This window comes from Onychomys torridus, chromosome 8 (assembly GCF_903995425.1).
Source record: "Onychomys torridus chromosome 8, mOncTor1.1, whole genome shotgun sequence".
Classification (NCBI taxonomy): Eukaryota; Metazoa; Chordata; class Mammalia; order Rodentia; family Cricetidae; genus Onychomys; species Onychomys torridus.
In genome coordinates, this window is record NC_050450.1 from 5,233,279 (window position 1) to 5,246,478 (window position 13,200).

Here is a 13,200-nt window from a genome sequence, read left to right on the forward strand (position 1 = left end):
ACAGAAGGAACTAACAGCAGCAGCCTAGAATGAGCTCCCACAAGACGTGAGAAGGGAAATGCCAGTGTCACTTGGCACTCTGCCCAAGGGCTCTGAACACAGTCACTCCCATCTGCAGAAGAAATGCTAAAGGTCAGATTAAGTCTTAGGGAAGTATCAACTATCAGGAACCAAGCAGCAAACAGCCTTTCCAAACATACCGTGCTATTGGGTTGCACAAAGAAAGCCTATCAAGCTTTTAAAACTGAGAAAATTCAACAGAAACAAATGAGTATCAAGTTGTTGGCAGAATACTATAGAAAAAAAATAATCTTTTAAGTGGTCCTCTTCTGTAGAGAAGGAAAAAAAAACCCAAAACTGCATCAGTTCTCAGTAGAAGAACATGGGCACAAGCAAGGCTGCAAAGGAATCTTAAACTTAACAGTAACCACACTTGGTCACTAATGGAGACTATCTGCCAACGATAGGAGAGGCCATGATATTCCTACATAACGTTCGTGGTTCTAAGATGCTTTCAAACAACTCTGTAAGGTTAATCTCAACTGAAAACATAGAGGGAAAATGTGGAGCTTTATTCATTATTTCAAAAACATGCTGTTTCATAGTTCTGTCCATAAAAAGATGCAAAAGCATGAAGCAAGGCAGGATAGTGAGTTCAAGACCAGCCTGGGCTACAAAGTGAGACTCTATCAAAAAAAAAAAAAAAAAAAAAAGAAGAAAGGCAGGCAGGCAGGCAGAAAGAAAACAAAACTAGCCAACTACAGACATGTGTGACCCTTCAAGAGAAAAGAGCCATGGGACCACCACGGGACCCAGAAACCAAAGCCTCTAGATCGGTAGTCATTTATTACACCAGACCCAGGACACTACTACTAATTCATCACCAGTTTGCCAATTACGAATATCTTATCAAAATGCATACAAAACGAGTTCTTTGTGACTGTTCTACTTCACACACAGAATGTCTATCATGCACTCACTCTGTAGTAACATGAATACTTCATACTTTATACAGCCAAACAATACCGCAGATATGGACACATTCTACTTATCTACCCATCAGTTAATAGGCATTTGGACTGTCTCTATTTGGGGCTTTAAGAAAAGTTATTACTTTAGTTTGTGTATGGGTATTTTGCCTCATGTATGTCTGTGCATCATGTACATGCAGTGCCCAGAGGCCAGAAATGGGCTTCAGATGCTCTGGAATTGGGGTTACCACTGTTGTGAGTCAACACATGGGTGCTGGGAATTGAGCCTGGGTCCTCTGAAAGAGCAGCCAGTGCTCTTGACCACTGAGTATCTCTATCCCTTGCACTTCTGGCTTCTAAAAATGCTAACATGGACATATCAGCATAAGTTTTTATCAGGATGTTCTCATTTATGTTAAAATATACCTAGGAATATATACATAGTGTGTTATTATTCTTTGAGAAATAACTATATTGCACTTCATAGCAGAGGCACCATTTTATATTCCTCCCAGCAATGTATAAGGACTCTGATTTCTCTACATTTTGTTAACATTGCTTCTTGTCTTTTTTGTTTTATTTTTAGATGGGGGTCTTGCTATGTCATGCTCAAGTGATCCTCCTGCCTCAGGTCCCAAGTAACAGGAACTACAGGTACATCACTACCAGCTATAACTTTTTTAATTCATAGCCATCATAATAGGTATGAAGTGGTATCTCACTGTGGTCTGGTGGTTTTTGTTTTCTTTTTCAGGCAGGATCTGAAACTATCCCTGACTGGCCTGAACTTGTGGCAATCTTCTTGCCTCAGGCTCCCGAGCGCTAGGGTTAAAATGTCATAATGTCATTATGTCCACATCTCAGTGTTTATTTTTAATTTATTTCACCTGTTATTTGTGCATGTCTGTGTGATCTGTATGAGGGCACTTCATGTCACTGCATACGTGTGAAGGTCAGAGGTCAACTTTCACAAGTTGATTCTTTCACTGCTTTTACCCTGAGCCACCTCACTAGACTTAACCATTAGCAGTGACTGTCTTGGTCATTTTATACCTTCTTTTGAGAAATACCTATTCAAACCCTTTGCCTATTTTTGAGTGTTGTTTACATAAACCAGACAGTCAGTCCTCGTCACATAGTACTTACATTTTCTGACAGTCTACAGAATGCAGGTGTTGTTTTTCAGTCTCTCCATGTGTCCGCTAATGCACAGAGGTTTGTATTTTAATTAACTGTACATGCATGTAGGCAGACATGCTATGGACATGCAAGGAGAGGTCAGAGAACCACTTGCAGACCTGGGTCTCTTCTCCCATGGGGGTGGCAGGGCCAGAGCAGAAGGTGCTCAGGCAGCAAGCAGTGCCTTCCTTTCCTGCCGAGTCATCTTGCCAGCCCTCAGGGCTGGTTCTGATGAGGTCAGAACTGGCGCTGCTTCTGCTGCCTGGGCTTCTGGAGTCATACCAGAAGGCTGCTGCCCATGGCTAGGGATGTAGCCCCGCTGACAGGACAGAGCATGCTCGATGCACAGAGCTGAGGCTTTGGTCACCAGCACTGCACAGCCTGGGCATGGTGACACAAGGTAAATGCAAGAGGTTCAGAAGATAAAGGTTGGGGCACTGGGCCTGGCAAGGTAGCTGGGGAGGGGATTGACGGAAATGACTGTCCACGAAGATGTGAAGTCATTTCCTAAGGAAATGTCCTCTTTAGAGTTGCCACAGCAACCAAGGAACACTGGGCAGCAGCAGGAACTGGACTACAGCAGATACACCAGTCCCTCTGCTGATGGTCGCTCAGATTGCTCAGTAAACACCCCAGACACAGAACGAGTAGAATGCACAGGCTTTTCCTAGTTGATGAGTATGACTTGGAATTTGTTGGTTCTAAAACAGTATGAAACTAACCAATGAGATCTGTATGTGACGGAACCAATTACTAGGAACTACAGGAGCATTTAAGACACTGTCACCATTACTGCTGCCCTAATTAAAAACAGAAATTTTGGTCGGGCAGTGGTGGCGCACACCTTTAATCCCAGCACCCCGGAGGCGGATCTCTGTGAGTTCGAGGCCAGCTTGGTCTACAGAGCAAGATCCAGGAGAGACACCAAAACTATACATAGAAACCCTGTCTCGGGAAAACAAACAAACAAACAAAAACAAAACAGAAATTTTGGACTTAGCTCCTTGGTAGCAGGAAGAACGCAGACCGTACCATGATTTCAGTACATAAATAAATAAGTCTCTTATCTGGCTTCTGCAAACATTGACCTATGTACCCCCCTCTTGTGCTTTTTTCCTACCTTTGCTTCTCTTTGTGAATGCTCGGATGTCTAAGCTGTTTTCTTTATGTGTAACTTGTGGACTGGTGCTCAGATGGAAATGGATTGACTGTGTCTATGAAATTATCTGTCAAATATGAACAGTCTCAACCAGAACAGAGTAGATACGTAAAAAATAATTGATTTCCCATAAAGGACCTTTTTCATAGATAAAACAACCAAATTAGAATGATACTAGGAAGGGGGACTAGCCCTTTAAGGAATGAGAACTTAGTTTGGCTAGTCTCTTAAAAAAAAATTGTTGGCCGGGCTGTGGTGCGCACACTTTTATTCACAGCATTCAGAAAGCAGAGGCAGGCAGATCTCTGTGAGTTTGAGGCCAGCCTCGTTTACAAAGCTAGTTCCAGGACAGCCAGGACTACACAGAGAAACTATCTCAATATATATATATTGCACTAGAGTAGGGCTGGCCTTACTTACTTAGTAGACCAGGCTGGCTTCAACTCAAAGAAATGGTCTACTTCTACCCCGAGTGCTGGGATTAGTGTGCACTACCATGCCCAGCTTTATTATCTTAAATTTATGCTAACAGTACACAGTATAAAGAACCTAACAAGCTGGGCCATGTTGGCGCACACCTTTAATCCCAGCACTCGGGAGGCAGAGGCAGGTGGATCTTTCTCTCTGTTAGTTCAGGGCCAGCCTGGTCTACAGGAGAGAGTTCCAAGACTGCCAAGGCTGTTGTTCACAAAGAAACCCTGTCTCGAAAAAGCAAAAAACAAACAAAAAACCCTAATGTATAACTTTAGAATTAATAATTCTAAAATTATCCTCTCTCCATGGGATCCTTTGTCTTGTATTAAAATTCTTCATATCTTACAAATAGAGAAAACTAGCAAAGTAACTCATTGGCCTAGCATGTAGAGGGTCCTGGGTTCAACCCTCAACAATGGGATTGGGGGGTGGGTATGACAAGAAACAGACCTTTTTAAAATTATCTTCACCAGGGGTTGGGGATTTAGCTCAGTGGTAGAGAACTAGCCCTGGGTCCTCAGCTCGGGGTGGGGGGTAGGGTGGAGGGATTATCTTCACCTAGTTTCTCTACCAGTCCCAGGCTCTTCGGGAGCCTTGGGTTGCCAAGTCCAAGAACCACACCACACACAACCAATCCTGAAAATGTCACAGAAATGGCATCAAGAAACCCTGGTCACAAGGATACAAGTCTCTTAAGAGGCTTGACGCCAAGCTCCTAAGGAACACATGCTTTGCCTAGAAGCACAAGGAAGGCCTGAAGAAGATGCACTGAAGAAGACACACTGAAGAAGATGCAGGCCAACAATGCAAAGGCCACAAATGCGCATGCAGAGGCCAGCAGGCCCTTGTGAAGCCCGAGGTGGTCAAACCCAAGGTGCCAAAGGGCCCTACCGCAAGCTCAGCCGTCTGGCTTTCACGGCTCATCCACGCCTGGCAAGTGCATTGGAAGCTACATAGCCAAGGGTTGTAGGCTCTGCCAACCAAAGCCCAAGGTTCAAACCAAGGCAGAAACCTCAGCTCCAGCTCAGGCTCCCAAAGGTACCCAGGCCCCCATGAAGCCCCATAGAAAAGGTTTCTGTCTGCCAATGTGAAGACAGATGGACTGGTTTGACAAACCTACACACTTGCAGATGATCAGGACCCCATGCTGTTTTTACAAATAAACTTGAGGAAAGATCTGTTAAAAAAAATTACCTTCACCTTTGCCTCCTATTGTTACTCGTCTCTAAAGAAGCTATAACTCTGATCTTATTTTATTTTTAATTACGTGTATATGTGAAGGGTGGTGCCCCAGTGCAGTGCCTGCAGAAGCCAGAAGAGGGTGCTGTCCCCTGTACCTGTATGCTTGCCAGGATTTCAAGGAAAGATCATTTCCTTCTTCCATGACTCGACTTTCCAGTTCCTCTCCTTCCTCATTCTCAATGCTCTGGAGTACGACCTTTTAAATCCCTTTCACAACTGTTCTAAGAGCCTTGGGAACCAGAGCAGGTAAAGGTGAAGTTGGGGTACCACGGTACCTTGGGTTCTCACTACAACCACAGGCACCTACTTCCACAGGGAACAGCGGGTAAAAAGAGGGCAAGCAACTGTCATTAAAAATAGACTTTTCGGGCTGGAGAGATGGCTCAGAGGTTAAGAGCACCGACTGTTCTTCCAGAGGTCCTGAGTTCAATTCCCAGCAACCACATGGTGGCTCACAATCATCTGTAATGAGATCTGGCACCCTCTTCTGTATATATAATAAATAAATAAATCTTTAAAAAAAAAATAGATTTTTCCAGGTGTGGTGGCATGCACCTTTAATCCCAACATGTGAGGACAGAGGCAAGCTGGTCTCTTTGAGTTCCAGGCCAGACAGAAGCTTCATGGTGAGACCCTGCCTCAAACAAACAAACAAACAAACAAAACGAAAGAACAGAGATAGATCAGTCAACATTGCTCCCACGAGCAACTCTTCTCCAGCTAGTAGGGGCCTGCTGGTGGAGTTAGGGATTTAGAGAAGGCTTCAAAAGAGATCACTGAGGCACCACTGTAAAAACCAATGACCAGGGGGCTGGAGAGATGGCTCAGAGGTTAAGGGCACTGACTGTTCTTCCAGAGGTCCTGAGTTTAATTCCCAGCACCCACATGGTGTCTCACAACCATCTGTAATGAGATCTGGCACCCTCTTCTGTGTACATAATAAATAAATAAATCTTAAAAAAAAAAATATCAATGACCAAGGCAGAGTGAACTGCACTGGTGAGGGGCTGATGAACCTCTGGGTACCTTCTTTTGGGAGCTAAGGTTTATTCATCAGCCACTAGAAAGCTCTCTTGAGATGGCCAGTCTCTGTGGTGGAAATGCAACCTTCACTGGACTCCCTGCCCACACAGGCCACTACTGATCACACCAAAAGGCAGAGGCAACTTCCCTTCCTGACCCACCGCACTGGCCTTAGACTTCCCACATACAAAAGATGCTCTAGGACTTGAGGACTGGAAGTTCCAGCTCTTCCTCCAGAAACACAAACAGTGACACAATGAAGTCTCAGCTATGTCACTAGTGATACTATGTGAAGGTCCTGTAGTAAAAGCCACGCAAAATCATGAGTGAAGCCTTTAATGGATCTTCCAGCCCAGCCCAGCCTGCCCCCTCCAAAAGCAGTCACAAGAAAAGGCAGAAGACAGACCAGTAGAAGTACCCAGCTAGACAATTCCAACCACCTCAACTCCAGACTCACAGACCCAGGAGAACTAGATAAAGTGTTATTCCTTTAAGCTACTAAGTTTTAGACTGGCTTGTCATGAACTAAGACAATAAACAAAGCTGAACCAACAAAATTTACATTTTAGAAATAGTTGGTTCAACTAAATCTTTTTGTTTGTTTGTTTGTTTTCTTGTTTGTTGGAGACAGGGTCTTACCATGTAGCCCAGCTGTCCTGGAACTCACTCTGCAGACCAGGCTGTCCTTGAACTCAGAGATCCACCTGCCTCTGCCTCCAGGTGCGGGGATTAAAGGCGTGCACTACTATGTCTGGCTTCAATTAAGTCTTTACCAAAATACCTTTAACTGTAGTAGATGTCTTTGATCCCAGCACTGGGAGGCAGAGGCAAGCAGATCTCTGTGAGTTCGAGGCCGGCCTGGTCTGCAGAGCGAGTTCGGGACAATCAAGACCATGTCTCAAAACTACAGTGCAGTGGCAGACTGCTCTGACTGAGTCTCTGACACAAGCAGCACCACTGCAGAACAAAGGGCGAGCTAACCAATAACTACCCACCCTGATACCTGCAAATGAGGTGATCTATGTCTCAATACATAAACTATCACTTAAAACACCCAAGGGTAAAAATGGACATCTCACCACAGAATGTTTACACATGGATGTCATTACTGACCAGACAAAAACCGATCAGAGGGCTGGAGAGATGGCTCAGAGGTCCTGAGTTCAATTCCCAGCAACCACATGGTGGCTCACAACAATCTGTCATGAGATCTGGCGCCCTCTTCTGGCCTGTAGACATACATGCAGGCAGAACATTGTATACATAATAAATAAATAAATCTTAAAAAAAAAAAAAAAAGATCAGAACCACAGTGACGGTACCAACGGCTGCAGTAACAAAGACAAGGACAAATGAGGAGGGGGAACAGCCTTGGGCTGCTGCTGGACTTCACGTGGTACAGCTACTTTGGAAAAGTTAAATAGTACCTATGAGTCAGAGACTCAAACCCCAAGAATGTAGTTTTTGTTTCCCCAAGTGAAATGAAATAAATCTACATAAAAACTAGTATTTAAAGTAATTATTCCACAATGCCCCCCAAATGAAAACAACCCAAATGAACACTGATTATACCAATATACAGAAAATGATGTTAACATAATTCAACAAAGAAAGAGATCAGGGACAGTCATGATGGCACATGTCTTTAATCCCAGCACTCAGAAGACAGAGCAGGTCCTATCTCTTGAGGCCAGCCTAGTCTACTGTTGTGGAATTATTATTTTAAGATGTGTTACATTTGTTCATGCTGTGGAATATTTGCTTTAATGATACAAAGATGTGCTGCAGTTTTTTTACATTGCATTTGTTTAACTTTGTGAAGCTGTGTTACTTTGCATTTCAAAAACACCTGATGGTCTAATAAAGAGCTGAATGGTCAACTGCGAGGCAGGAGAAAGGATAGGCTGGGTTGGTTGGCAGAGAGAATATATAGGAGAAATCTGGGAAGAAGAAAGAGCAAGAGAACAAGGAGAGGAGGATGCTAGGGGTCAGCCACCCAGCCAGCCAGGGAGTAAGATGCAAAAAGTAGATAGGATAATTTAAGTTAAGAAAATCTGGCAAGAAATAAGCCAAGCTAAGGCCTAGCATTTATAAGTAAGAATAAGCCTCTGTGTATTTATTTGGGAGCTGGGTGGCGGGCCCCCAAAAGAGCAAAGAGCAAAACAACCATGAAATCTTGTCTTGAAAAACAGAATCAAGCATGCAGTACAACATGGTTAAAGTAAGAACCTCGACAAGATTATGGTAGGTGAAAGAAGCTGCAAAAATCATTATGATTGTTTATAAAGCAAGGTCAAATGGAAAATCCACAGCAATAAAGTAGGTGAGTGGCTGCTGTGGTTAGAGGGAAATGGAGCAAGACTGCTAATGCGTATCAAGCTTCTGTAAAATATAACATTATAGTGCAGTAACTGTCCACATGACTCAGAATATCCTAGACAGCTGAATTATATACCTCAAATGGATGGATTTCAGTTCCTTAATTCGATCTCAATAATGCTTTTATTATTGCTGCTGTCGTTGTTGCTGTTATAACAGTGACGACCACTGCTACTACTGTTTCTGGGATTGCCATTTCATAATTGGTTACTACAGCTAGCACAGTGGAGACCCTGGCAGCAAAAGTAGCTACCACAGTTAATCTTTCATTCTATTGGGCATGACAAATTTAAATCAAGTTATATACATTTTGATTGGCTTTGAAAGTTATAAATTTACAAACTCAAGTTCCATTTGCTTTTGGGATATCATCTTACAGGACTCCAATTTGCAGTAAGGCTTGTTAAGGAAGGGAATGGCTCAGTTGCCTTTAGCCTACTGGCTATGGGTGGGTTAAGAGTTCTGTTGGTCTTTTCTGTGTCAAACACACAGATTGCAAGCCCAGCACCACTTAGAGATCTTTGGCAACAGTTAACTCTGCAGCTCTCACACAACTGAGCCTGTATGATAATGAGTATTCAGAGATGGGTAATACCTGGGGGGCGCTCACCAACCTAAGACAGAACGCCTGTGTGGCCTGGACAGGTGTCTTCATGATGGACGGGTAAGGTGACCTGCTGAAGTCCCACACAACCTAAGTCAGAAGCTCATTTTTTAGTAAAAGGGGGGGACCTGTAGGGCCCTGGCCCCTGGTGTGGGTAACTGTTGCCTTGCTTGCTGACCTTGACCTTGATATCCTCCCTATGCTAATTCCCTGTGAGATTCCACCCTCCTGAATGCTTAAGGGATGTTCCTTGTCTGTGTATCCAGCATACTGGGTGTTAACAGATTAGACGCAAGCTTGTAAAACATCAGAAGTCAACTTCTGCCCTCCAGGGTTCTCCCATTGTGCTGTAAGCCTGTATTTAAGACTTCCTCCCTCCTTCAATAAAAAAGAAGAAGAGGAGGAGGAGGAGGAGGAGGAGGAGGAAGAAGAGGAAGAAGAGGAAGAAGAAGAAGAAGAAGAGGAAGAAGAAGAAGAAGAAGAAGAAGAAGAAGAAGAAGTAGTAGTAGTCAAGATCATGATGGGGAAACCCACAGAGACAGCTGACCGGTGCTAGTTGGAGCTCATTGACTGACTCTGGACTGACAGCCCGGGAACCTGCATGGTACTGAACTAGGCCCGCTGAATGTGGGTGACAGTTGTGTAGCTTGTTCTGTTTGTGGGGTCCCTGACAGTAGGACCAGGACTTATCCCAGGTGCATGAACTGGCTTTTTGGAGCCCATTCCCTGTGGTGGGATACCTTGCTCAGCCTTGATACAATGGGGAGGGGCTAGGCTCTCCTTCAACTTGGTATGCCAGATTTTGTTGACTACCATGGGAGGCCTTACCCACTCTGAGGAGTGGATGGGGGTAGAGTGGGAGGGAGGCGAGGAGGCGGGAGAAGGGGAAGGAGGGGGAACTGGGGTTGGTATGTAAAATGAAAAAAATTTTAATAAATAAATATATTAAAAATAAAAATAATAAATAAATAAAAGAACAAAATGTTATGTCATACTCCCACAGAGCCATCCACAAGCTCTTGAAACTTGTCCCCCCATGTACATGTAAACAGAAACACACTTCAATTTCACTTCATGTCTGCCATTTTTTTTTTTAAGATTTATTTATTATGTATACAGTGTTCTGCCTACATGCATGCTTATAGGCCAGAAGAGGGTACCAGATCTCATTAAGGATGGTTGTAAGCCACCATGAGTTTGCTGGGAATTGAACTCAGGACCTCTGGAAGAACAGCCAGTGCTCTTAACTGCTGAGCCATCTCTCCAGCCCATTCCTGCCATTTTTGCATCACTTTTTTAATGGATTATTTATTTTTTTAATGGATTTATTTGTTTGTTTGTTTGTAGATGGGCTCACTTGTAGCCCTGGCTAGCCTAACTCAATATGTAGACCAGGCAGGCCTCAAATCCACCTGCCTCTGCCTTCTAAGTGCTAAAGATTAAAACCATACACCACCACACCCAGCTTTAAATTAAAATTGGGGGGCAGGTAGGGTGGAGATGGGAGTTGGGTGGAATGGGTAGGTAATGTGCATGAGAGTGTAGGTGCCTATGGAGGCCAGAAGGTCCCATGGCTGTCATGAACCAGCCTCCATGGGTACTGGGAACTGAACTTGGGTCCTCTTCAAGAACAGTCTGGTCGGTATTGCTGAGCTGTCTTCCCAGCCCCTTGTTTCACTGCTAGCCTCCACTTCTGGGAGCTAACAAATTAGGAGAGAAAGTCACCTAAAGGCCATGGTGCTGCACCAGCCAGGAAGTCCTTCTACCAACTCCACCTGGGAAGTTCCAAGCTCAACTTTACCAAACATTGCCCACCTCTCTGAACAGAAGAACCAAAGAAGAATGGACTCCTGTGCATCAGGGATGTGCAGGCTCCAGGAACATGAAGCCAGCATCTCCTTCATAGGAGCAGTGGGGTCCAAGGAGCTCGCTGTAGGAACCACAGGGCTGACTACAGACACCGGATAGGGTCAGAGGCAGGGCCTGTGGACACAGTGCCCACCCACGAGTCTCGCCTACTCCAGAGTGCTGCGGTGAAGCCAGCTGTATCTGAGGTCAGCAAGCAAGCACTCCCCTCTCCAGGATCCAGGCAGAAGGGCCTCACTTTCAGCAACTCTCCCCTCCTGGAACTGCTCTGCTGGGGACTTTGGCCAGCAGGGTCTTACCCGGGTCTTGGCCTTCAGGAACACATGACTCTCCATATCCTTGCTAGATTTACTGTGGGCCACACCAGCTTTCCTCATGGCATCCTCACTGAAATACAAAAGAAGAGATATTGACATACACTAGCAGGTCTCCCCTTGTAGACAGGTGCTGTCCTGGGGAAGCCAACCTGGCCACGTGCTGGCGAAGAATGAAGGGAGAGGCTCTCGGCAGAGCAGTCGGCAGAGCAGTGGCCAGAGCTACCCAGAGCTACCCAGAGTAAGGGCAGGGCCACGAGAAGGGGGACAGGAAGGTGATTACCAGAAAGAAGAAAAGCCCCTGGGCAGGAAAAACAAATGGACTGTCCCACGAGATTGCTGAGATCATTGTTAATTAAAGGCTACTGGGTGGCCAACCAGGCCCTACTTCTGGGCTGAGTATGCTGAGCCCCTACCCAGCTCTCAATCTGAGTACAGCGGGGCTGCAGTTCTAGACTCCTCTCTGTAAAATGAACAGTCCACAGATGTCACATCCCATCCCCCCAAAGGCAAGAGTCTCTGTAGAACAATTTTATGTTTTCCTAACAGGGCCAAAAAGACCAGCTCCAACTTCTACTTACTGAGAACCAATATAAAACAACAATCAAGTATCTAAAGTACATCTTGTACACAGATCTAAAAGGACTACCCTAGTAAAGGTTCTCCTTCACACTATGAGGGGCCAAGAAGAACACATACTGCCTCCCTCTACCTGTACACACACATGGAAAGATGGCTCAGTGGTTAAGAGCACTGGCTGCTCTTTGAGAGACCTGAGTTTGATTCTCAGCTCCCACATGTGGCTCACAACCACCTGTAATCCCTGTTTCAGGAAATACATCTTCTCTGGCCTGAGGGCGCTGCATGCATATGCACACATTCATGCAAGCAAAACACTCATACACATAAAGTAAAATAAGAAAGTAAGTATTTTCTAAAAAGAAAGAAAGAACAGGTATGTGTATGTTAGAAAGAAAGCAGTGTATTAAGTTGGGGCCTGGGGCCTGGCTGCTCTGCTCTGCTAGTAGCCTGACTTCTTGCAGCGCTGCGCTTGCTGGTAAACAAATCAGCAAGTTGGGGGTCTAAGTTTGAACTCAGTCAAGTTAGTACTCCAAAGTATTCTGACCTCCAAAACACAAACCAACTCAAGTCTACTTACTGAAGAACAGGTGTGTGGATTACAACACTTCACCTCTGAAATCACAAGAAAAGCACAGGTAGGAATATCAATGATGAGATATACCGAAACATCGTGAGTGAAATGGCTCAGCAGATTAAAGCAACTACTACACAGGCCTGACAACCTGAGTTTGATCCCTAGAACCCAGAAAAGGGGTGGGAGGAAAGAACTGGCACCATAAAGCTGTCCTCTGACCTCACATGCATGTCATAGCACACACTAGTTAATAAATCAAATCCAATGTAAAACACCACATTGCTAAATCTACTAACAGGCATATCTGAAGCTCTGGCCTCCTCTATCTACTTCTGAAGCTCTGGCAGACAAGATGGCAGCAGCAGGTGCTTGCTTGCAAGGTGTGGAGCAGACATATGAAGAGAATGGATCCTGGAGCTGCAGAGACATGACAGTGATGGAGTATAACGGCACCAAGAACCAGCCCACAGGAAGTGTGGGAGCAGACGCAGGCAGGAGCAGGCACTGGAGACCCAGTGCAAAGGGGCCGAGGCTGCAAGGCTTCCACACTGGGAATGGAAACATCACCTGGTAAGTGGTAAGATCACTGAGATGAAGCAGACCTGTGTTCAGAAGCATGGGTTATACACTAAATAACCTGTAAGCCCCACCTGCCCAAGGAGCAGGTCACTTCCTGGGATTCTGGGAGTTGTAGTTCTCGAAAAATAATGACAAAGCTTCATGGGAAAAGTACAGTGGCCTATGGGTTTTGTCCATAAAAGTCCCAACAACACAAGTCACAGGGCCATTCAGCTGCAAGTTCCAGGGAGTATTCCTGACTAATTTCCATCTTG

At 44.9% G+C, this 13,200-nt stretch overlaps 1 protein-coding gene across 7 annotated transcripts in view; it reads right to left on the reverse strand.

Moving 5' to 3' along the window:
• The window catches only part of Med15 (mediator complex subunit 15), a 46,785-nt gene that overhangs the window by 32,300 nt on the left and 1,285 nt on the right, over nt 1–13,200 (reverse strand). For 6 of the 7 annotated variants that reach the window (XM_036196097.1, XM_036196096.1, XM_036196102.1 and 3 more), the window contains exon 2: nt 11,197–11,284. The exons of the other annotated variant lie outside the window; for it this stretch is intronic. In XM_036196097.1, the coding sequence (XP_036051990.1) occupies nt 11,197–11,284 (88 nt within the window). The remainder of the gene's footprint in view (nt 1–11,196; nt 11,285–13,200) is intronic. 7 annotated transcript variants of the gene reach the window in all.